We start from the raw sequence: 26,144 nt of genomic DNA on the forward strand, positions 1-26,144 counted from the left end.
TAGTGGACATTAAGAAGAAGAAATGGACATGGGCAGGACACGTAGTGCGAAGAGAGGATAACCGACGGTCGCTTAGGGTAACAAACTGGATTCCAAGGGAAGGAAAGCGTAGCAGGGGGCGGCAGAAAGTTAGGTGGGCGGATGAGATTAAGAAGTTCGCAGGGGTCAAGTGGATGCAGCTAGCACAGAACCGGGTTAAGTGGAGAAATATGGGAGAGGCCTTCGCCCTGCAGTGGGTATAGTCAGGCTGATGATGATGATGACTGTCAGTGGCATCTTTTCCGATCCGTCGGCGTTGCAACAAAACAAAACTGTAATAAGCTGTTTGCTCTTTTGTCCGCTCCGGCAGGCATCGCCTTTTAACCACAAACTTTTTTCGGGCTGGAGATTGTAAAACAGCCCTGCTTCATCTACATTGAAAACATCACGTGCCTCATATCCCGCTATGTAAGACGGCAGTGTGGTTGTCATCCAGTCTTCCACGGCGGAGGCGTCGACTTTTTTCCTTTGCCATAAACAGTCTTGTAGTCTTGTATGAAAGATTATGACGCACCTTGAACAGGTGAATCCATCCACCGGAGGCCTGAAAGTCATCAATTCCAAGTGTGAGTGCGATGTCCGCTGCCTTCTCGCAAAGCACTTTTCCGTCGATGTTGACGCCGGTCGCCGTGACCTCTCTGAATGAACCACGTTAGTAGAACCTCTTCCAACTTCACATGGTGGGCAGTTTTGGCTTTTTTAGAATTCATCGCGAAGTGCTGCACATTCTGCATAATTTGGTCTTGCTGACCAACAATCGTTGACAATGTTGACAGCATGACACTGCGGTATCCTTTTGCGTTGCCGAGATTATCACAAAACAACGCACTATCAACGCGTTGTCAGCCTCAACAAACGAGGAAACGAAGCAACGTGTTGCCGCTGCAGCGGAGACTCCGGAAAGCAGAAGAGCATGGCCTACGGCTACGGGGCAGCGGAGAAATGTGGAGAAGGCCGCAATGCCGTGCACACAACACCAATTGGCAGAGAGCAACAACAAGATAAAAAAAACGCGGTGGGGGGGGGAGGAGGGTGCAGAGAAAGAGAGAAAGCGGAAGAGGGGGTGGGGCAAGATATTGCCGCCGTCAACAACGCTCCTTCTCCAACTTCGCTGCTGCCGCGGGTTGCCAAGCCGGTTTTTTCCCGCTGTATTTCTTTTCTTCTTTCGTGCGTGTGTGCGTGATCCGTGCTATCAGCGCTGCACCGCTGCGCACGCTCTTCTCGCTGTGCGTGTGTGCGTGGGCCTCGACCAGTCGTGATACCGAAGTTCGTATCACCCGTAGCGAAGAGAAAAAGTGTTCGGGGCATCTGATCTTTTGCCCACTGAACGCAGTGCAATTCGGCCGGGGAATTTTATGAATTCGTATCACACCAAATTTCGTATCAGCCGAGTTCGTATCACCGAGATTCTACTGTATATCTCTGGCTGCGATAGCCTCATGCTAGGCTGTAGTACTTTGTGGAAATTGAAGGCGTAACTAGTGAGCGCCATTGGAGCACCGCAGTGTTTCGTTCGGAGATCAGATGAATGGAAATTTTATACATTACACCCCTCCCCCCTTCCTCCTCGTGCATGCTGGCCTATCTATGTATGCCATAGCATGCTGCCTATTGATCGAGTGTACATGTTGCAGTTGGTCACAAAGTGCAGAAACACGGAGTGCTGTAAGATAGCAAGATTGTTGATTACATAGGGCAGTTCTATTTTGTCAGTTTGGGCACAGCATGAAAAGTACACTGACAGTTTTTGTAACTGTAACAGCCCACTGGCATCTGTAAACCATGCTGAAGTGTCACGAAAAGGCTTTTTTCTAGCTTCTGTAATGGTAGAATGGCACTGCTGTCGTCACGTGGAATATAAGATCAGAGGCCACCTAGCTTTTTCTGGATTCAGCCGTGGTCGCTTTTTCTTTCTTTCCAATCCATTAAGAATCTAATATTGAATGCCGGCCGCAGCAGCCGCTTTTCAATGGAGGCGAAAAGCAGGGCACCCATGTGCCTTGCGATATCAGAACCCCAGATGGTCGAAATTTCTGGAGCCCTCTACTATGGCATTGCTCATAACCTGAGTCGCTTTAGGTCGTTAAACCCCGTAAGCTTAACTAAACTTCCCTATCCAAAACTTTGTTCTCTGACTGAAGCAGTAAGCAGTGTGTTGCAGGCAACAAATACACCTGTATTTATCAGAACCTGATAAAGCTATGACGATGTGAGTGCGATTGGACAGAGGCACCCGGTTTCACTTGACTACATGATGGAAGTGTATGTGGTATGCGCATTGCTCCCCTGTTTATTTTGCTTTTCTTCACTTTCCTATTTAGTTTTCCTTGCAACATAATCTTTAGAAACAAACCTCTATATATATTTGGGTTTTACAGCTCAATCACATATAACTTTTTCTTTATTTCCTGTTAACAATGATATTTACAGTGGGGCAAAGTCAAAGTATAATGCCACAAAGTGCTCTAGCAAAAGTAAGAGTTCGCAAAGTTTCAAAGAGCTTTAGGTTGGCCAGTTCACTCAGAACTGGCATCCATTCAGGTTTCTCACTTTGGGTATTATAGATGGCGGTCAGGTTGTTGATACTTATCCTATAACTTACCTGGGCAATTGCTTGGCTTTTTTTTACATGACAGTGTTTCATATTGCAATCAGCCATTTGTGTGTTACAATTGTGCATAAACTGCTCTTGCTAAGAAACAAGCTTAGATAAAACTCTGACCTTTCTGTGCATAGGAGGCCTCCATAAAAATAAAATGCATTGTAAAGAAGCTGCGGAAATGGTAAATCCAGTCCCGAGTCATAATCATCTGGCTAACTAGCCTCACAAATTCCTTGTCATGGATGCGAGTGGCTCATTTGCGAATGCCTCGCTTTTGTGCCCAGATGTACCGACCCACAAGGTGCGTGTGGAAGCTTTGCCCAGCAACCGCAGCGCTGTCGTCCAAACCCATGCGTGTCAGGTGCCACCTGCAGAGAGACTGATGATGGAAGCTTCCAGTGTGAGTGCCCCCGTGGCTATCAGGGGGCACGCTGTGCCGAAGACGTGGACGAGTGCGCTGTGCATCTTTGCCAACACGATTCTTTCTGCCGCAACCATCCAGGCCGGTACGAGTGCTTCTGCCGGCCCGGATACACTGGCACCCACTGCCATATTGAGGTGGGCGTTTTCTGCATTGTGGGTTGGAAACACTGGTTTTGTTCATTTAGCGTTCAAATACTTGCCCTTGTTGACTAATGGATACAGCCCTGGTGTTACCAGCAGTGCAGTTGATGGTGAACGTTGAAACAGGGCAAAGGATTCAATGCTTAGGTTTTAGCCTGTATCGATTGGACATAATGGAATAATCAGACAGACTTGCAGGTATTGATCAAGCTGTTCGTGGGCTCCCAATATCAGCTTCTTGTCTGGCTTTCCGGCTGCAGCGTAATGCTTACATTGTTCTACAAAAAATGCAATGTGCCCTTTGAACAAATTTGTATGATTGTGTCTTCGCGACTCATTGTTTTTCAGTCGCGGAATTTTGTGCAAAATGGTATGTTTCGGAGGACTATTTTGCAGGCACAGATATATTCCCAGAACTCAGTAATCTGAGCTCAGTTTAATCTAGTGTCACATGTCACTGGTGGTGGCTGTTTTGTAAATTTTGAATATAGTAGTAGAATGTTGCTCGTGTGAGCTTCAGAGTGCTGAGAAATACTTTGATTAAACCAGGCCTTGCTGCATAGGGGACACTTTGAGTGAGAGCACCATTTGGGAGTAGCTGCATGTGGTTTCTTAGGATTCACTCAGTGGTGAGGGCACTGGACTATTGAGCTGGCTGATCAGGGTTCAGTTCCGGCTGCAGTGTGCGCTTCTCAGTGGAGGAAGAATGTAAGGTGCCCATGTACTGTGCAATGTCATTGCGCATTAAAGAACCACAGGTAGCCAATATTTCCGGAGCCCTCAATTACAGTAGTCCTCATAGTCTAAGTTGCTTTGGGACCTTAAACGTTATAAACCATACATTGTATTTGTCACTGCTTACCTTAAAGAAACTTGATTCTACAAAATTTGAATGCCTCTGTGTATGGGCTTGGGATACTAACAAAAAGAAGAATGTAGCTCTCTTGTAATAATTGCGTTGATCCAAAGCCATACTGCAAACCACGTAATGAGTTCATGAGCAATTTTGTGCTGATTGTGGTGCAGTGCACACCTTGCACCACTCCAACTGTTGGCTTTGAAGCTTGATGCATTCATGGTTGTGATGCAAGGCAAGCACAGAGTTTGTTTCGCAGATAAAAAGTGGTGAGCCGGACCATGCAATAAGGCATGTAGAAATGAGCACTGTTCCTAATTCCCCCACATGTAGTAGCATAGTTATCACAGAGGTAGCAGTGTCTGCTGCTGCTGCTGCTGCTGTTGCTGCTGCTGCTGCTGTTGGGTTATAAAAACGACTGTGTGCTTTCCTTTGTCCATTGTGTTCCTCATGCTGTTGTGTCACCACATGTTGCACAGTTTGCATTGGGAATTTTGTGAAGCTAGATAAAATTCAGGCCTAAATTCTTACTTTGCATGACCGTCATATTGAAAATTGCAGAATTTATTTTTTTGGCTATTCACACGTTCATGTAATTTAAACCTCCAGAAATATACCTGCCAATAACAACTCATGGAGCACGAAAGCTTTAGCTCAATGTTTTAGTGTGAGGCTCGGGAGGCACCCTGGAGTAATGTAGCTGAGGCTCGTAGTTGAAGGTGAATGCAGAACCCTCTATATTCTGAGAGGCATCACTATAGTATATAGCAATTATTCAGTTGAGACAGTCACATCCAAATCTGAAGCACACACATTTTCATGTCACTATGCTGTGCATCCTGCAAGCATAACTGCCAACTAAGTTTAATTCTGACGTGTTAATGTACCCACAAATTAACTTATACAGTCGAACCCGGATATATCGAACTCGAAGGGGATCGCGAAATAGTTCAATATATCGATAATTCGATATACAGAAATCTGCTTGTGACGGCACTTACGATGCGAAAAAAACGATACCGTATTTGTCGCGTAATCAACCCACTCGCATAATGAACCCACCCTCCACTTTTGCACCCGAGAATTTAAGAAAAAAAAAAAAAGCGTTAGGGCCAGCTTGTTTAAGCGATTGAGCGATATCAGCGACGACGACGAGCGGCAGCGACAGAGTGAAAGGTTTCAAACTTGTTGGAACTGCAACCCTTTCGCCACTTGAGCCACCTTGGCAGCTCAAAACAAGGTTTCTGTGTCGCAGGGGCAGAAATCGCGAGCGTTTTTGCTTGCATGTCAATGGCGCGCGTCACTCCGTTTCAGTCGTTTCATCCACAGCTCATTTCTTGGCAGCGTGCCAAGATGCTGCGCAGCGATAATGTGGCGGCGTGTTTGGCGTGTTCTCCTGCCATGGCAGGGAGCGAACTAGGCAGAGTGCCCGCGATGGCTTGATTGCACATGCCTGGTCCGATTTATTGCGTCGCGCTTGGGGCGGGCATCATGATCGCAGCAGCTGACCGTGTGCTTTCATTGATTCATTCATGCAAGGATAAACGACTCCTGCCAAAAAAAAAAAAAAAAAGAAAACCTGTTGCTTCTTAACGTCCGCAGCCGCCATATCTTACGCTACGCCGCACGTACAGCACAACAATAAGACTAGATTACTCTCGCAAAAAAGAAAAAAGAAAAAGAAAAAAAAAGAGAGAGAGATCTGCCGGTTCTTAACGTCCGCAGGCGCCATAGCCACGTCAGCCGCCGCGCGCAGAGGGTTTGCAACACACGCTGGAGAAAGCATCCGACGTCTGTCTGAAAACAGGCCGAGCTGGCTTGGCGCATGCGTAGCGCGTGCTGAAGGAGAGAGATAGCTTGGTAAAAGAATGGGCACACCCATGCACATGGCTTGCAAACGTCATGTGCTGGCGCGCGGGAAACGATAACTGCAGATGTGCGCGCCTTTGAGGAATGGGCACGGTGCTGCCCAGACCAGTCGTCACCGAACTGTCCTTCCACGCGTGGCTTGAAAACGTCACGCGGCAAACGGCCAAGGGGGATGCAATCGTCTTTGGGGAAGGCACACTTTCCAGTGCGTGGTGCGGAGTTCGATATATCGAACGACCGGTGAATGGAGTTCGACATATGACGCGGCTTTCCTATACTTTTACATGGGATTTTCAAGGGGATGTTCCGTGAGTTCGATATAACCAAAATTCGATATATCCGGGTTCGATATAACTGGGTTCGACTGTATTTTGGCAGATTCATTCCTGCTTTGCTTACTTTGGAATTAGCAGTGCATCTTGATGTGAGGTACAGTTTTTTGAAGACTTAATTGCCATTTAATAGAATTCAGCAGTTTTTGAATGTGTGAGACACACTGACCTTTAAAAAAAGAAGTTGCAGGAGCTTTTCATATCTATAGACTTCATTCAGCATATCTATGACCAGTTTTCTATTTTCATGCTAGCCACGAAGTTTTGAAAACGTTAGTGAAACTAGAAAGTATTCTTGAGTGCTGGATAGATGTTTGCAAATACTTTTCAGTTTTTAGGGAAACCTCTAATTTGGGCTAAGCAGGACTGGCAACCTTTATTTTTGTAGGTCCTGGTTGCGCAATCATGTGACACATGGGTGATGTCGCGTATATGTCGTTGCACCTTGGGGAGTCATTTGTTTTTATTTTTTTTCTTCTGCTTGAGAGAGGCTCGATGCTCAAACGGTTCGATGCTTTTGAAGTGTGTGCCAATTCTCTATGTCCTTTTTTTTTCTTTCGTTCTTTTTCTTCTGGCAGTTTGGCTGGGTGGCTGGAATGCGAAACAATGCAAGGAATCTTGAAGAGTCTTCTTCTCTGCAATGCACATGGATTGTTCACTTGCTTTCCTCATTTTAATAGAAATGTGCAAGCTTACTAACTGTGTATGATGCTGTAAATATATATTGGTTGCATCTCTCTGTGAGCGAGTTATTTGCACACATGTGTGCACCCATGCACATGCTGTTTTGTAATGGTGGAAAAGGAATAGCTGCGAAGACTGACAGCTGTGAAATTATACAAAATGCTGTCTATGGCTGATGGATGGACAATTTTTTGTTGCTTTAGTTGCTTTAGGTAACTGGCATAACTTCGGCACAAAAGTGGTGATTGGGACCAGTGCTCTAGCGCGCTGTGTGCAGAAGCAGACGAGTTCTTGTCGCTCCCTCTGCTGCTGTTCTCTAATGGAGCTGTCATGCGATTTTTTTTTTTTTCCCCCATTATACAGGTCAACGAGTGCCTTTCACAGCCATGCCGCAATGGAGCAACCTGCGTCGATGGTGTTAACGAGTACAAGTGTGTCTGCCCCGGTGGCTACTTGGGCGACCACTGCGAGATCGACTTCAACGAATGTGATTCCAGTCCATGCATGCATGGTTCTACCTGCCTGGACCAGGTTAGTGGATAGGCAGTGAGGAGTGGTTAGGATGCTTCCGACTGAGGCACAAACTCTATTGGCCATTAATGCAGATGTGTATGGGCACCTAAGAATTGTCTTTATGATCCTGCTTGCACTTGTAGTACTGTTAGTACCGTTGTGTTATGGGAACAGCAGAAGTCTGATGCTGACTTTCAGTTAAACTATTTTGAGGTTCCTTTATAAACCTTGGTTTCAACTTGTCCTGCAATGCATGCCAAAACTTTGAATGGTTAATAGGATTGTTGCAATGGGATGACTCGCTGCAGGTGAATGGATTTCGTTGCGTCTGCCCTGCGGGCTATGAGGGTCTCCGCTGTGAAATCGACATTGACGAGTGCCAGTCAGGACCATGTCTTAATGGAGCAAGCTGCCTTGACCTTGTCAATGGGTGAGCCTCTCTCTTTGGTTTTCAAAATCTGCAAGGCTTCCCTTGATGATGTCAGGATTAGGGAAGTCTAAACTTGATGAAGTCAGAAATGAGTCCAGGTTATGACTCTTAACCATAGCAGGAGCCATCATCAGTGTGGAAGGCATTGGCTGCCACACTTGCTAGGTGCTTTATGAAGCAATTGTGCTGTAGCATTTTTCACAGTTGGAATGTCAGTACTAATGGCTCTAAACCTCGTCGTAAGCTGTTTCAGAAACTTCACTGTTTCAGAATGGTGCACAAGTACAACAGCTCACACAGTTCACTAAAAAAAAAAACATATACTGCAGTTGATGAGCATGGACCTGATGCTTAATCTTGCATTAGAGTAATCTTGAGGGAAGAAGCTTGCCAAGGAATGTGTTTGTCTGTATGCCGTCTGAAAAAAACAACTGAACAGCAGCAAACGGAATAGAACCAAAGCTCGAATAAATTCATCAAGGAGGTGGTAAATTAGTTTATTTTACTGTTTCTCTCTTTAATTTGTACCCAGCAAGACCTATTGACTTATAGCTAGTAAAGCCTTGTTAATTTATACCCCTGTCACACGGTCATTTTTGAAGGCGATTGAGTCGATAGCCTTCGAGATTTTCAATTGCGATCAAACTCTGAGGAGTTGTGCCACTGCTACACAACAAAACTCGAAGGCTATTGAAATAGCTCTGGTGTTTGGCGCCAAACTTTTGTGACGCTACCATCGTTGCTTTCAGTGTTGTTTAAAAACTAAAATCTTTCTATAAATGCAAAATAAAATATAACTGTTACCTTTCTTTTTTTTAGTTGTTATTAAAGGGCAACTTTGTTTTTTTTTAAACGCGTTGACGTTCGTATGGCTGTGCTTTTCATTGTGTTTGCTTTTCTCGGCAGCGCAGGTGACAGTGGTAGAGAGTGCAAAAAGAATGCGCCTGAAAAAAAGAGCGATGCTACTTTTAAATTATTGCGCACACTAATATTTTTTTACAGCACAAATTAAAGATATGTATTAGTAACGCTTGTTAACGTTTTTGTATCGTAGACTCGCTGTGCACAAGAGTGCGTGTTGCGCTCGTCGAGTCAACGCTAGCAACCATGCGCGACGTTCGAAGGCCTTTGAGATCTCGATAGAGTTTTGCTGTTCCGTTGACTCGATAGACTATCGACTTAATGGCCATTAAGAACACCCGTGTGGCAACCTTCAAAGGCCTTTGAGTCGATAGACAATTGGTTCGAGGGCCTTCGAAATGCTTGTGTGACAGCAGTTAAAGTCACTGTGACCGCAAAAAAATGTTTGAATTAACCAAGCGGAAGAAAATCTAGTGCAGGCAAAAAATATTATTGTGAGAATGTGCTGCATATACCCCTGACTTCGTGCTGCTGTCGTAATATTTTTTTTTTTTTATATAGTAGCGTCATGGCGCACATGCAACTTAACTTAAAGCAATACTTTTAAAGAGATCAAAAGTGAAACTGCGTTCCACTATGTATTTCACAGTCAAGTGCGGTCTTAATCATCATCATCATCATCATCATCAGCCTGATTATACCTACTGCAGGGCGAAGGCCTCTCCCATATTTCTCCACTTAACCCGGTTCTGTGCTAGCTGCATCCACTTGACCCCCGCGAACTTCTTAGCCTAATCCGCCCACCTAACTTTCTGCCGCCCCCTGCTATGCTTTCCTTCCCGTGGAATCCAGTTTGTTACCCTCAGCGACCATCGGTTATCCTCTCTTCGCACTACATGTCCTGCCCATGTTCATTTCTTCTTCTTAATTTCTATTAGAATCTCGGTAACTTGAGTTATTTCTCTGACCCACTCTGCACGCTTTCTATCTCTTAATGTTACCTCTACCATTTTTCGTTCCATAGCCCTCTGGGTTGTCCTCAACTTAAGTAGAACTCTCTTGGTTAGCCTCCACGTTTCAGCCCCATAGGTTAGTACAGGCAAGATGCAACTGTTGTATACGTTCCTCTTGAGCGATACCGGTAAGCTGCTAGTCATAATCTGCGAGTGCTTGCCAAATGCGCTCCATCCCAATCGTATTCTTCTTGTTATTTCCTTTCACAGGTCTTAATGGCTTGTGGCAAATCTGCACGTTTGTATAGTTTCGAATTCTGTGGTGCATTCTCTCTCGCTACCTTGTGCTCTTCCGAGTGGGTTGTTGCCAGTGTGAACAAGCCAGGCTGACAGTGCACAACTCAAATTTTCTATAGTGGAACAGACTTGCATTTAATTTGACGCATGGAGCCCCAATGCATCTTGTCAGCAACAGGCTTTTCGCCACAGGATGCATACTACCTTCTACTCATGCACAGCTACTTTACTCTTTACAAATAGGTTGAGTGGCCAAATTTTGGATGCTGCCGCTTCGAATTATCTGGTCAAATTGACATTAAAAGTTATGGGACTGCAAAAATTCCTTAAAATTGTGTGGAATTTGAAATAAGACTTTGAATTATTGAGGGTTTACTTGTATGTATTTGTGACAATGTGAAGTCTAATGCAAATACTATTAGAAATGATGGCTACTAAATTAGTCCAAAGCTGTGTGATGACTCTGTGCATTGTTTTCAGATATAAGCATGTGTGTGTGAGTTTATGGGCTGATGACTGTGTGATGAAGTGATTTTTGTTGTGAAGTTGGGGTTAATGACATGTTATGTGAGTAATGAGGCTTAGTCGTGAGGTAAACAATGCATGAGAAATTCATTCAGTTAAGACGAAAAACTCTACTAAGAGGAAAAGTGAATTAGAAGTGAAGGCATGCTCGTGCAGACAGTGAGCAAATGCACTTCTTGAGGGGAGCATGGAATCTATAAGGCTTAACCAAAAAGCTTAACCAAAAGGTGCAGCTTTCATACGCACTCTGACGAGAGCACAGTTTTTGTGAGAGACATATCGTTTAGCATGTGTGGGATAATACAGCTGTATCTTTTTGTTTTTTTTTTTAGGACTAGCCAAGGTTTATTGTTTATAGGGATGACATGGGACCTTAGCATAAAATTTCCCCATACTCATTCCCAAATTGTACAATGCTCTGTGAACTCGGAGAACTGCTTTGAATTTTCCGTTAATAATTTTCTCAGCTCTGGAAGTTTCATTGCCACTTTTCTGTGGATGAACGGACACAAACACTGGCATGGCCACAGTCAGAAGAAATTTGATAGGAACATAGCGGTGTGCTTGATGTGGCACACTGGCACCACGTTACAGTGCAAAGTCCTGGAGGGCAGAGCTGAGTTCGCTGTGGGGCTGAGATATGACATCCACTTTCCTACCATGTTCTTTTTCAGTAATGCACAGCTTCTGTCTGCTAACTGGTCACTGAATGCTTTTCGTGTCTTTAACCAATGACCAGGTGCAGATCTAAAATTGTTAATAAGATGCTTAAAATTAATGGGTGAAATATTTACAGATTAGATATTATTGTCTGTAACTGGTTGCTGTACTGTGGCAGGGAAACTGCTCTTCATCTCGAGTTGTTCGCAGTGTAGTTGAAGCTATGAGTGCGAGGCGATGGGTCCTGCAAGCATGCCATTGTCTCACATTCGCGAACCAACCTGGCAAGTCTGGAAGCCACCATCTCATGCTCGCAGCATCAATTCCAAAAAAATTGTTTCTAAACAGTGCTGAAAGTCTTAGCTGGAATCTCCAGTTCAGCTCCAGCTGAGTGAAATTGGAAACAGTGCTTCATGTTTTGCTTTGCGTTGCTCTGTTGGTTTTTTCCTGTGCTTTCTTAAGTCTTTGAGCTACAAACTTAGTTGTAACTATCTAGCCTTATGTGCCTTCCTCAACTGCGCAGGTACGAGTGCAACTGCACTGACACGGGCTTTAAAGGTGTGCACTGTGAGAGCAACATTGACGACTGCTACCCGGGGGCCTGTCAGCACGGTGGTACGTGTGAAGATCGGGTGCGTGGCTTCTACTGTCATTGCTTTGATGGCTACGAGGGGGCTGCCTGTGAAGTTGATGTGCCTGACTGTGACCCTCCCACACCGTCGACTCCACCTTGCGAGAATGGGGCAGCATGCCTCGAACGCTCCAATGCGAGCCTTTACCAGGAGAACTACCTGGGGCTGTTCCAGAGCTTCAGCTATGCCACGGCTGCTGGATTTGTTTGCCTCTGCCCGCCTGGGTTTAATGGGACACGGTGCGAGGTCAACATCGACGACTGTCCTGGTCATGACTGCAGCATTCACGGGCGTTGCGTCGACCTTGTGAATGCATATCGGTGCGAGTGTGAGCCAGGCTACGAAGGTGCTGACTGTGGAACTGAGGTGAATTTTGTTTGTTACTTCAGCTTAAAAAAGCTGTTTAAACCCTGTGCATTTCCACTTTCATAGCAGAAGTAGGCACTGTGCATTTTCGTTTCTTAGAATAAATAACAAATAACTTAATGTCAAGTGCATCGCAGAATGTAAAGGAAAGAAAAAAGAGCAAATAGGCACCTTTTATACACTGGGTAGTGTTTGGTAAATAGATTGATTCTGTTTTTGATCTAACGCCACTTTAACTGCAGTCAACTGCCAGATCTGGGTGTTGTTGCAAACGTGTGTACTGCGCACAAGTTGTGCACGGTTTCTAAATTTCGCTTTTGACACTGCATTTGTGGCTTTTATGTTACACAAGTAGAGGCTAAATTCACCTAAAGCCTACACATGCCTAGTAAAGAAAGGGGGGGGGGGGGGAGGCTACCCTTGAACACCGACTTTTTTATTTCTTGAGATATTTGAATGAAATTTTCAGGGTAGGCTCATAGTACTAACATTGAAGATCTACCAAGTCTCATGGAGCCGGGCTCATTGGTTCTCCAGTTAGAGTATATCAAAATGGTTTACATAGATCCCTTGGGGCAGGTCTGGAGAATTTGCAAAACGTGCTGGCACTGTGCAATTCGTTATGGTCACTCCTGGATAGTTACCCCAGGGCAAGACAATTCTCTTTCCCAAGTTTCCTCGCTGAAACATTTTGGCACAGTCCCAAAATCAGTATTGTTAGTAATCAGACCTGCATTAACCAAGTTTCAATTGTTTGTCATTAATTCCAGACACAATATCTTGAAAAAATGAAATCGTCTTGCCCTCAGAAATTTATTGATGTATGGAATAAAAGAAACCTCATGAAAGTCTGATAAGCGGTTCCCGAGATACTGTTGTCCTAAGCAGCCACACTAGGCAAAAAAGTGATTCCGAGAAAACGGCCCTAGAAGGTTGAGAGAACGCTAACGTTTTTGTTTGTGAAGATATCTCATTGAAATTTTTAGAACAGGCTCATAGCATAGACATTTGAATAACTATTTAGTTTCATAAAGCTGTGTATGCTGGTTATCAAGTCACATGCATCCAGGCCTGTAGAATTTGCGGAATGTGTTGGAGTTGTGAAATTGATTTTGGTAATTTCTGGATAGGTATCACGAGGCAAGACTCTGGGCTTTTTTTTAATTTCCTTGTTTTCTAAGTTCCACTGTAACAGCTAGATGCTAGGACGTTGCAGGCGTCGATGCAGTCGTCGTAGGCGCGCCTCGCCATGAGGACGACCTTCGCTTCCGTGCACTGAACGTGTGTTGCATCTCGAGGCATCGTGAGCGACCATGTAACGTTAAACACGTTGCTCGAAACCATTCAGAGGGCATGAAGAGAGATCGTAAATCCGGCGATCGCAAAAATGGCGAAAGGCGAACAGAACTCACGAAGAACAAAAACAGCTAACAAAGAAAGCAAAGAGCCAGAGCAGACGACTCGAGGAGGTAGCCGGTGGAGACAGACGCGTCAGCGGACGCAGCAGCCAATAGCAGTCGCCCAATCCCCCGCGTTTTCATGGAGAGCGCGCTTTTCCCAATGGCAGCCTTGAATTCGAAGGTGGGAAACTCTAAAGCCGCCGCAAGGCTCCCAATCTGAAGCAAGCCACGCCTTGGCCATGCCGACGTCGCCGCCGCTGAGGGTTGTTGTGACTGAAGGAAGAAGGAAAAGAAAATGCACAGGCCTGCTACTGGCTCTGTAGCTAAGCCAACTCTGCTGCCTCGTGCGGACAGAAGAGAAAATAGAGAAGAAAAAAAAAGAAAAGGGGGAGAAAGACGCGCGTCGCAGCAGCCATCATCCACCACCAAAACAGTAGCGGGTGCAATGACGGTCTACAACAGATAAAAATGTGGTGGCAGGCTAGCCCCTGCCGCAAGCGCAGTGACCTACCAGTCCCAGCCCCATAGGGCCAGGAGCAACCAAGAAAGCGCAAGAATTCACAAGCAAAACATGACCAAGATGGCGGCGCTCAGTTCGGCGGGAGAGAAATGGCGTGCGCGAAGTTTGGGAATTTTCGGTGCTTGCTTGCTGCTCCGCGGCTACCGCTGCTTGTTATATAATTAATTTCGAGTATTTCTATGGGGAGTTTGGAATTGATAATTACAAAAAGAGTAGTTTATAAGACATACTACCAGAATAATTATCTTCCAAAAATCGACTGTTTCGCCATTTTTCAGTTTTCAAAGGTCATGTCCCCCCTTATTAATATAGCTGTGTCGATCTATTAATTGTCACTGATGCCTTTTTCAAAGCAGCTTGATAGTTTCAAAGTTTATTTAGTGTATGACTGGCCATTCTGGTTCTTAAGATTGTTTGCTGGGCTCATATTTAAGATCTGTTGTATGGCATTGATAGCAGAGTTTCTGTGCAAGGAAAGGTCTTTGGATTACAGTTTCAAGAGTCTCGTAGCAGTTGCTCTCTTGGGCCAAAATGTAACAAATATATTTGCTGCTCCTACACTCCAGGTGAACGAGTGCGAGGCTTACCAACCATGCCGCAACGGTGCCACCTGCCGGGACCTGGTTGCTAACTACCAGTGTGTATGCGTTGATGGGTTTGGCGACAAGAACTGCTCGACACTCCTGATTGGCTGTCAAGAGAGGCCTTGTTTAAATGGTGCCCGCTGTGAGCCATTCCTGACCCGTGATGGGCAGCATTCTTACCGCTGCCACTGTTTGGCAGGCTTTGCGGGTGACGTTTGCCAGACGGTCACAACCGCATCGTTGGGTAGCGAGTCTGCCTGGAAGCTTGGCATTGGCCAGCAGCAGCACGAAGAGCCATCAAGCCACCACAGATTGCAGATGCAGTTCCGGACAACTCTTCCTTCGGGTCTGCTGGCACGTGTGGCATTGAATAAGAGCTGGGTGCTGCTGATTGCCCTGTCCGAAGGTCGGCTGCTGGTAAAGGCTGCAGACGACTCAGTTTTGGCTACCATTGGCGAAGCGCTCAACAATGCTGAATGGAAGGGACTGCTTCTAGAAGTGTCATCGGATCTGATGTCATTGTCACTGCTAGATGGCCCCAATACGACTGCGCTGTTGCCTGGCTATGATCCAGCAGTTGCTCTTTCTTCGGTTGTCCTTGGGAGTGGACAGTCTTACCTCGATGATGTGTCTGGTGCAAAAAGTTTCCAGAAACAAAATGCAAGTGGATTTGTGGGCTGTATGCGAGAAGTCAGGCTTGATGGTGTGCTGCAGCTGCCCCGTGACCAGGCTGGGCTCACAGAGGGATGTCTACGTGAGCAACAGTGTGTGACTGACACGTGCAGTGGTCAGGGCACGTGCGTGGATCTCTGGAACCAACATGAGTGTCACTGCCATCGGCCCTACTATGGAGAACGATGCAACCACAGTAAGTGCTTTCCTTTTCCATTTTTCTATATATGTTGCTCTGCTGTGTAGCACTCCACCTTTGTTACTGCACATAGCCTTGACAGCACTGAGTCCTCCTAATAGGACAGTTTTCTTTTGAGCTCGAATACTGCGCTGTGCTGCAGGATCCTTTTTTCCTTTTTTTTTTTCCCAGGTAGTAGCAATTGTACCGGGAAAAGGCACATTAATCGTTAAATTCTGGCGTTTGCAACGTCGATGAAAAATTCACATGAACATCTGATGAGTCGACTGAGGGGCCAATCTGTCGCACACAATGTTAGCAACTGTCCTGTTCTGGCTTGTGTCGTCCTCATCTCTACACTACATTCTTGGTTGAAATGCCTAATTACATTATGCGTTGGCAGTGTGAAAGTATTAGAAGTCGTCGATGACTTTACATAGAGATGACACTTCTAGTCTCGTGGCATCACTTTCCTCCAGCCAATCACTGAATTTTGACGGTTCACATTTTTTACTGATGAGGCTTTCAGTGCTATCACATTAAAGTTGCTCTAGCTAGCTCAGATTTGACTGGGAGGCAGTCGGAGCAAATGTAATGAAGTTTGTCACTGTACTGTTTAGTCAGGCGAGGCACTGTGTCTCAACTTCTCTCATGGCAAGGGCAGCTGGGCATTGTGGTTATTTGCATACTCTTGCTGGTTAGCTTTAGTGGCATTCTACCCGCAAGTTGGAATTCTTAGTCGTCCCTTGCCATGCTGACACCAATCAAAGCAGTCTGGAACAGGTAATATTTATAATTTTGATTTTGAAACTGATATTGCAGTGCCAGAGAACAGGCAACATCATTGATGCATTTCAGTACTTGAACAGTTTTGTTGGAAGCATGCTGGGATCAAAACATGTTTGTGCTACCACTTCCCGATACAGCTTGCAAGGGTAGCAGTGTTACGGGTGGCTAAGTAGGGGATGATGGAGTTGGAATAATTTGAAGTAAGTGCGTTGCATGTAGAAACAAAATATTAGCCTGAAAAGTTGTAGTTTTAATCTAGCCTGCCTTTTCTTATGTAGTGCTTGCGCTGTGCTCATCTGTTCTCAGAGTAAAATTCTGTTATTGCTGGAGCGCGTCACCGAGAGTGTAAGCTCTTACTGATGCGACACAATTGTAAGACAAGCATCTTAATGGCAAACATCTAAAGTGAGAGTGGAAGGTATGCATGTTGGACTGAACTTTTTACTCATCATACTAGCCACTGTGAAATCAGTTTGATAATGTGTCTTTGACTGAGCAAGGTAATCTTTCAGCATTATTTTTATGCCAAGTTATATTCCTTGTGTTCGAAATACTGTACTCTGTGTAATGGTAGGAAGCAGGGTTCTCTGGATGATACTGGCATTGATTTGTTTTCTGAAAGTAAACTTAATTGTTCCTAAACTAGTTGGCTGATGAAAGTGTAAACTTCATGATGCATCCACATGTAAAGAGAATGGACGTCTAGTGCAAAAGCTGCCCAGTGGATGAAATATTCTTGTAGTGAGGTATGCCGTCTCGTGTAGGCCACCCAGCGGCCACATTTGGCCACCATGGCAGCCTGAGTTTCACCAAGCTGCGCGTGAAGCCCGAATTCTGGGGAAGCCTGGGCCTGGGAGTAGAGGTCAGCCTGTTTGTGCGCACCCGGAGCCCCTCTGGCTTGCTCTTCTACTTGGGGGCCGAGCACTCCTCGACTTCGCCCTCGGGCGACGAGAGCTTCCTGGCGGCACGACTCCGTGATGGCCGGCTTGAAGTGCTTTTGCTGGCCAGTGGCAGTGTTGAGCCCAGTTCCACAGCCACAATGCTGCGTCCGGCCACATCACGACGGCTCGACGATGGCAAGCTTCACTTTGTTCAGGTACTACCAAATGTGTAGGGGATGGTCTCTGAAATTATTGGATCGCATATCTGAGAGGGCTTAAGAAAGTATTGCACTTTTTGCAAAAAACTGTATGCCACCATGTGCCTTTTTGCTGTGCCCTTTAACTATGTGGAAAATGGGCGTGTAACGGACAAAAATTTTGAGTTATGTTTGAAATGTTGCCTTATGGATGGAATATTATTTTTTATTTATTTAGAAATACTGCCGATCTCCTTCAGGATCATTGCAGGAAGGGCGCAAGCAACTAAAATATACATTGAAAGTATAGAGCGTGTGTGGTGCAGAAGTATGTGAAACAGGTGCTTCTGTTCATAGGTTGACAATAACAGGAGACCAAATAGCATGAGAATACTAGGAAAAAAAAAAAGACCTCAAAGTAGTGTACACACTTTATTTTTGAGTTTGGGTTTTATTTTCTGTAAAGATGCGTAAGACATTACTTTACATGAATCATATGATGACATTCGCCTAAAGCTGCTTAATAATTTATAATCGAATTGCTTTTCTTGCCAGTTTCGGTTTCAACAGTCGAGCGATGGCTGTGACGTCAAAGTCAAGTCTAGCTCACGTGAGGGATGAATAAAACAGCAATATAATAGTTTCTGTGTTGTTTTATTTCATCAGAACCCTAAAGCCAGCCTGCCTCAGGGACAGGAATTATAAAAGGTGAAGAGTCAGCAATTACATCGCTGTTTTTTCATGCCGCGCTTGACTTAGACTTGATTGTGTCATCACAGCCATATCTTGGCTGCTGAAACCGAAACCGAAACTGGTGAGAAAAGAAAATTCAATTACAAACTGCTTAGCAGTCGTAGGCGAAAATCATGCGGTGATTCATATACAAGAATTTCGTACGCATCATTATCGAAAAGAAAAATGCCAACAAAATATGGTGTCTATAGTTCTTCAATAACAAAACATGATCCATGATGCGTTCCGAGGCAACATTTTCGTGAGTCAGGACAGAGCACTGAGTGTAAATGGTGTTAGACTTCACATTGTAAATCCAGTAGTTTTGCTTCATAGGAATGCAAGAAAGTTTCTAAGGATGGGTGAGTAATCCATACTGGTAAGTTATTCTATGTTCTAACTGCTAATGAAAAAAAATGAATGTCTAAAACAATCTGTGTTGAAACAATATTCTTCTAGTGGTTGTGAAAGTTTTTCAGGCCACTCTGGTTTCTGCTTTTGAGATGTTCAAGTATCTGTTTATCATGTCTAGCAGTGTTTATCAATCTCGCCGTGTGCAAAAATTTCAAATTTTGAATATAAATTGAATAATGTTTGCTATCTTCTGCTTATATTCGATTCCAGAATTTGGTATGTGCTCCACAGTGCACCTGTGATGATGCATTAATTTGTAAATGTCAGTCATGCATTTTGCTTGTGTAAATATTTGCTTCACATAAAATGGAGCATCTCTGTGAATATTTTGCTGAATTCAGTCTATCCTTGAATTAGTAAAACCTCGTTGATACGTTTTTTTTTAAATGCGAGAAAAAAACATATTATCCGGAAAAACGTATGATCCAAACTCACCTTGATTTCCGAAAATCAAGACTCGAAAACGATGTGCAAGGGCATTTATTTCCATTTTCACTGCTTAAAGTAGTCTACCAGCGTTCGCTGATGAAGGGTGCGACCATTAGAAAGGTAGAGCTGCTTTTCTAGCTCATACATGTTTTTATCTGCAGCGCTGTTATCTTTGTCGCCGAAAAAACTCCGCAGCGCATCAAGTCCGGTGGTGGCCTGGGCGAAAGTAGTCGAGATGTCCTCCTTGTCGTCTTGGTCACTATCAGACGCTTCGCCGCCTCGTACCTCTCCCACAATTTCGGCTACGCTTTGCGGCTCACAGGTCAGCACGTTGTCTTCGACGGCAACAAACTCTGCAAACAAGCCATCGGCACCGGTTGACCGAAACTCTTCGTCGATCTCTGCATAGTCTTCGCTGGGCTCCTGGGTCTCCTCAGCCCCTGGCACACGCTGAAAACCGCATTTGTGAAAGCAGTTACGCACAGTTTCGCTAGTAATGCTTTCCCATGAACTGATCAAGTAGTGCACTGCATCTAGCAACGACAACTTCCCCGGGTCCTGCTGTCGTGAAACTCGAGCCAGGAATCGTGGCACAATGCACTTTCTATACAAGTGTTTCACGTTTTTTATAATCCCAGCATCTAAGGGCTGTAGATGACTCGTTGTGTTGCTCTGAAGTAAAATTATGCGGACGTTTCGAAGAAAAGTGTCCTTCAGGTGGGCCGTGCAATTGTCTAGAAACAGCAGCCCGTTCCGTCCTCTCGATCCGAGTCATCCGTCGAGGTACCGAAGGAACACTTCAAAAATGCTGCACGTCATCCACGCCTTTGTGTTATTTTTATAAACACAAGGCAAATGTGCGATATTGCGCAAACAGCGCAGGTTCTTGGCTTTCCCAATTACCCAAGGCTTGAGCATATCGCTCCCATCTTCACTGCAGCATAAAAGGACCGTCACGCGGTCTTTGCTTACTTTGCCGCCGTGACAGTCGTCGCCTTTCAGGCACAGCGTTTTGTTCAGTTGTACCTTGAAGAACAGTCCCAGTTCATCGGTGTCGTACACGTCTCGTGGATCGTGTGCATTCAAAATTCCGGGCAGCAACGAAATCCAGTTTTCGATGTCAGCTGGATTAACACTTGCAGCTTCGCTGTTCACTTGCCAATACGCGATGGCATGCCGAGCACGAAAGCGGCTAATCCAGCCATTCGAGGCAGTGAAGTCATCAATCTCAAGCACATCTGCAATTCCCATTGCTTTCTTGTGAAGAATACTTCCGTCAAAGTTGACACCGGATGCCCTCACTTGTTTGAACCACTTCAGAAGTGCTTATTCTAGCTCCCCATGCCTGGCTCCACAGGCCTGTTTTGTCCCTGCGGCGAACACCAACGCGTTGCCTTTGATCTCCTTCCACTTCGACACGATCATGTTGACAGTTGATGCTGGCAGTCCGAGGTCATTTGCAATGTCGATTCGATTCTTTTTCGGATTTGCGTTGACGACTGCCAAGATGTTCAACTTCTCCTTCAAGGACAATGGCTTACGATTATGAGACGCCATGGCAGCCAGCAAACAACGCAGGAAGAAGGTGGAAATGAGAATCTGTAGCTATTTGTCCGACCGCAGGGTGGTAGGAACTAATGATGATAGTGTCTGGGAGCTTCAAAAGTAGACAATCATCAAAATAAACCCGCGTCAGCCAAAACAAAGCTGCATAGTCAAACCTGCGGTAGATTAGGAGATAAAAATTTTGACAGGCTTGTGCATCCCGATTACGCGACCAGAGCTTGTGGCGCTGTTTACCGGCTATAAAAGCAACCAGAGTGGTGCTCGCTTGACTGGTGGAAACCAAGCGATATCGCAAGTGCTTTCTGTTTGCTGCATACAGTAAACGTACTAACTCTGCTAGGAATCTGAGGGGCAGGAAGAGTAGGTGGGGCACATGGAGGAAGGAAAAGCTAGGAGGAAGCATGATGTCACGCGGCCAGCCTTCGCAAGCCAAGCGTCGATGAAGCCGCTCCCTCCTCCGTTTTTTCACTCTCCTAGTTAGACCCTATGTTTTGATGTCGGTGCGTTTCAGTGCGCGTCTGCCATGGCACGGGCGCGCGGCTGTCTGCTGCACCGTGGTCTGCTGGGTGCTGTGCGCGCAGCGGACCCTGCGCTACCCGCGCGGCGCAGACTCATATTCGCGCGGTAGTAGATATCACCGCACGCCATCACGTGGTCCAACACGTAGGGGCTGACTCGCTCCCTTTTATTTTTTATGTCTAGGCTTCACGGATATTGCCGCGCGCTCCCACCTCCATGGTGGGGCAGCACCATTGACATGCGACCGCGCCGAGCGGAGCACTGCGGAGAAACCGCTGCGGCGGCTATTTACGGCTTGCTCATGCAAGTCGCGTGTGCCTGCTCTCAGCTAAATCGTTTTCTTCTTTTCGTCGCAAAACGTATTGTTTCGCTAAAGTCTGAACATATTTACCGGGAAATCGTGCAATCCGGGAACGTATAAACCGGGAAACAAATACATGTAACTCTATGGGGCATTTTTTCATGCTCTCAATTTTGATCGTATGAACCGGGAAATCGTACGAACTGGGAACGTATCAACGGAGTTCTACTGTAATTATGTTTTGTTAGTTCCAAGCCTGACAAGTCTTGAACAAAAGACCCCAGGATGTATGTGGCATAAATGAGAGCTCTTGAGGAACTCCGTTAATTTAAATTTCAAAATGAAAGTGGATAAGCTTGCTGTGGTTCTTTTTGGAAGAAAAAAAAAACCCATCAGAATTCAGATACCTAGTCTGATTATCTTTGTCCTCATGGTGAACCTGATAGTTAAGAAAGGACTCGTGATGTGACATGGCTGCTTTTCGATAGAGGTGGAAAGCAAGGCTCATGTGTACACCTGTCTTTATAAAGTTTTGCATCATTAACTGCAACATGTAAAATGCTTCACTCATCTTTGCTGTTTGCTTGGTCGGGCAGAAATTTAATTCATGGCGTGCTAATCAATGGTCCCTTTTCTATAAAAACATGTTCGGATGGAAGGCTTGCCTGATTTTGTCAATTAAATATTGCCATTCCCCTGCTACGACAAAGAAGCAAATTAATCAGCATACGCAGCAGAGGTTCCAGTTCGTCTCTCTTCCCCTGGGTAAAGAATCTCTATGAACAAAAAGTTGCGGCAAATTTATTTTTGGATAACTTATTTTAGGGCAAATGCGCTGCAAGAACTATTGCATTGTATGCTTCTTGTCTGGCTTAAATCGCAGCAGGCGATGTGGATTTTACATTATTTCTGACTGAATTAGGCAAATAGCATGTCATTAGAGAAAGGGACCACTAAAGTTCCACTTCATATCTTGAATTACAGCATGAATTAGCAATTGGTGCAGCCAAGGGAAGCATTTTATATGTTATATTTAGCGATGCAACAGTTGATGTTAATAAAAAATTGGGAGGGTGTATTGTGCAATGTCAGTGCACTTTAAAGAACCCCAAGTGGTCGAAATTCTTGGAGCCCTCCACAACGGTGTCTCATAACCTGAGTCACTTTGGGTCATTCAACCGTATGAACCAAACAGATTCTGAAAGTGGCCCAATTTAAGAGGAAACAGGAGTGGCCTCAGTTGAGCTCTCCTTAGTTTAGTGTTCCTTAGAAGAATGGCAGATTTAACTAAATGGTGGGTGAATAGTATTGTTTGCTAAAAAAAGTGTTCTTTTGAAACACTGGCTGCTTTTCTTTTCTCCCGAACAGGTGTGGCTCAATGAAACGTGGCTTGGAGCGGCAGTGGATGGCCAGGAAGGTTTAGAACCAGCGGCGAGTGGCCGTAGCGGAGGTGTTATTGCTCCTCATGTCATGTACCTTGGATGGCTGCAGACACAGAGCCAGCCGCCCCTGAGGCGCCGGCGCAGGCAGGCTGGGGCTGGCAATGGGTCTTCATGGCTCGGAGCGCTCACTGACTCTGTAGGCAACATAGATGCATTCAAGGGAGTCCTGCAAGACCTCAGGGTAGGTCATTGTTGGCAGTCTATCACTGTTGGTTTAGCAAGTTTTCAGCACTGTATTCATGGAACTTTAGAGCCTAAGAAATGAAACATGTTTTTGATGTGCCTGGCCTGCTTCGAAATTCATTTTGCTTGTTTTGCTCCAAACCTGCTCCAAAAGGCAGTCTTTTCTGCTCCTGAGATTGTTTTGGGACAAAGTATATTAATTCCCACTGCGATCAGGAATCCTGAGACGTTAATCACCTGATTGTTCAGTCATGCTTTCTATGCTTATTGGTACTTTCAGCAGCAGTATTGAGAAAAGTTAGTGGTAGCATACGAGCGCCAGTGTTAAAGTAACATGCAGCAAAGGTTGAAAACAGTGTCTGCAACTGGTGACTTTTGGTTGTTGGCATGCAGCTGAATGACCGGCCTGTGCCGCTGCTCAAGTCTGATGATCCGGCTAGCACGGCCAGCAGCAGTAACTTCATTGCTGAGCCAGTGCAGAGCTTCAGTGTGCAGAATGGAGTGGTGGGCGATGATGTCTGCAATGGCCAGTCACCTCCCTGTCACAATGGTGCCACCTGCAAGGACATCTGGAATGCTTATGAGTGAGTTCGTGCCACTCTGCCTTTTTTTGTGCACAATGTTTTTCTTGATATGTTTCTTGTGCATGGATTCTAAACCGGAAACTTGCAGAAAGTGTTTGAATGTCATACGGAATATAAGGAGCTTGCACACTTAGGAATACTTGCAATATTTATGTGAATGTAACATGACCATAATCCGCCTTTTTTCACAAAATGTGGTGCCCTCTGGGAGTGGTTGAAAATTCGTCTGCTGCTGGTTGAAAACGTCCTTGGGAGCAGCCACCGGCGAAATGACTGTGTGTTCTTGACAGCTACCGCTATCTATCGCATACGCCTGTCACGAATGTTAACTACACATGGCCTCTGAGATCAGCTACGGCAGCGCCAATCGCGGAGGCCAAGAACCGCAGATGCGCAGCTGGGGTTGGTGATTTGTTTTCAACCAGGGGAGAGACATGCATGCGCAGAGCGGTCTTGTGAAAAAGGCAGATTTGAGGGCTCACTCAATGGGCGTAAAACGGGATGAAAAGGATGCACAAATGCAATACAAGGGTCGCATTTGTGGGCTTACAACAGGAAAAAGAGCATGCACAAATATGAATGTAACATGCAGAACAAGATTTCAAATTACCTTCCTCTTTTTAATTTTGATAGAGGCTGACATCAAGCCTGAGCACAGTATGGAAGCTGCTGTCACTTTTAACCTGGAAAGGTTTCACCAGTGAGGTTATCGGATAAAACTGATACGAAGATAAGCACGAAGTCCTGCCATGCTGAAGTAAAACTTGTTGCTGGGCTAGTTGGTTCATGATCGTACGGAAAAAAAGTGAGTGCAAAGCAGACGAACAAAAGACAACGCGTTGTCTTGTCTTGTGTTCGTCTGCTTTGTGCTTACTGTTGCATGCAGAGCCACCAGAAAATTACATAGCAGTGCAAGTTTGGTGTCACCTAAAAGTATGTCGGATACCAAAGCCAAGGAAAGCAATTAGAGTGCCTCATCAAATGCAGCAGTGACACCTAGCTTTCCATCTGCCCCAAGCGAATAATTGCCGCTAATTCATATATGCTAGCGTCCTATGCGTTGGATACCACTTTTCGGCATAATTACTCTAAATGTGTAAAATTTTGTGTCCGCATGCATAAGAGGTTCTCAACTTTTCTGTGCAAACGCTGCCTTGTGTGCGTTTGGACAGAGTTGCTAGTCTTCTCAGGAAGCAGTCGGAAGATTCAACCTTATAGACTAAATTTGGATTCTGCTAGAAAAACAAGCAAGGTTTGTACGTTGTCAGGATGTGCAGTGAGATGTAGGACATTAGTCTGTTTCAAGTGTTTGAAGCTTTACCCCACGTTGTAGGTACATACCTGCCAACTCTCCAGATTCAGCCAGGCGACCCCGAATTTTTGTCTTTACTTTCAAATTGTACAACGACCGCCCTATGTCTCGATAAGTTTCCGCTGCTTATGCAAGAATGCTTTTTGTGAAACCAGCACCGTGGAATCTGCTGCTGCATCGTAATTGCCACTATCGCTACCAATGGCCACCCTAGCAGTACCGTCCCTAGAATGTACAGTCGTGAGCAGCCTTGTCTAGAGCGCACCGATGGCGCTCGGCGGAACAAGTCAGCGACATCTACCGTTAGGCTCTGGGTTTGAGCTGTGTGTCCCATGCGCATGCGTGACTAATCAGACTGATGCCTGCTTATCGCTTCCTTTTCCAGCCCCCGCATTGTGAGTACCTTGCATGCCGCTAGGGTTGCACTGCTTGCATTTGTGAGGCTGTGACGGTCGCCAGAGCGTCGCGATGCCACCGTGTTTCTCGATTGTAACGAGACGGCCAGGCAAGCAAACGCGAGTGATAGCACGCATTCCTTCATACTCACCACTCGCCACACTTATGCTTTATCATGAAGGAGGTCAAGTTCCTAGATCTGTACGGATGGCAAATGCTGTGTTCAATATAAATGATATTTCCGGCCCGAAAACACGCCATCAAACAATACCCGCTATCACTTGCACAATTGGCTTTAGAACCGAGCGATCACCCGATATCACATTGCACTTGCCAAGCTGTTTCGTGATTCGCGCGAAATGCGTTCGGCTTCCAGCCGCTGTTACATATCATTAAGAGCGTACCTGGTGGCATGAAGCGCAAGCATTGAGTGGAAATGATACCGAGAACACACGAGCGGGCACTGTTTTGTTTTTGCCACGCATGCGCACAGCACGCATAACTCAAACCCATGGCCTAACGTTAGATGGCGCTAACTTGCTTCGCAGAGCACCATCAGCGCGCTCTAGACAAGGCTGCTCACCACTGTACAGCCCAGTTTGTTGACCGAGAGGGCTTAGGCGGCACTGAGAGCAATGACTGCTAGCGGCAGCTGCATAGGGGTGTTGCCAACAGGGAGCGTGCTAAAGGTTTATAGTGCTCATCTGCTGATTATATGAAATGAGGATTTTAAACTGCTTAGAAATTGAATTCATGTAAGTAAACAAAAAGGGGTTGTAAAGATATAAATATTGTCACCAGTTATGCCATAGTTATTCGACTTTTCTGCTTTCATAGTTGCCAGGCAAACGTGTTTCACAAT

General features: G+C 45.4%; 1 protein-coding gene across 1 annotated transcript in view; it reads left to right on the forward strand.

Moving 5' to 3' along the window:
- LOC146184876 (protein crumbs-like) overlaps window positions 1–26,144 on the forward strand; it is a 267,601-nt gene that overhangs the window by 184,605 nt on the left and 56,852 nt on the right. Inside the window, exons 12-19 of the mRNA XM_084609522.1 lie at window positions 2,926–3,199; window positions 7,310–7,477; window positions 7,768–7,889; window positions 11,709–12,183; window positions 14,670–15,555; window positions 17,091–17,422; window positions 22,734–22,988; window positions 23,384–23,574. Of these exons, the coding sequence (XP_084465648.1) occupies window positions 2,926–3,199; window positions 7,310–7,477; window positions 7,768–7,889; window positions 11,709–12,183; window positions 14,670–15,555; window positions 17,091–17,422; window positions 22,734–22,988; window positions 23,384–23,574 (2,703 nt within the window). The remainder of the gene's footprint in view (window positions 1–2,925; window positions 3,200–7,309; window positions 7,478–7,767; window positions 7,890–11,708; window positions 12,184–14,669; window positions 15,556–17,090; window positions 17,423–22,733; window positions 22,989–23,383; window positions 23,575–26,144) is intronic.

Source organism: Amblyomma maculatum, chromosome 7 (assembly GCF_055883805.1).
Source record: "Amblyomma maculatum isolate TAMU_Amacu chromosome 7, ASM5588380v1, whole genome shotgun sequence".
Lineage (NCBI taxonomy): Eukaryota > Metazoa > Arthropoda > Arachnida > Ixodida > Ixodidae > Amblyomma > Amblyomma maculatum.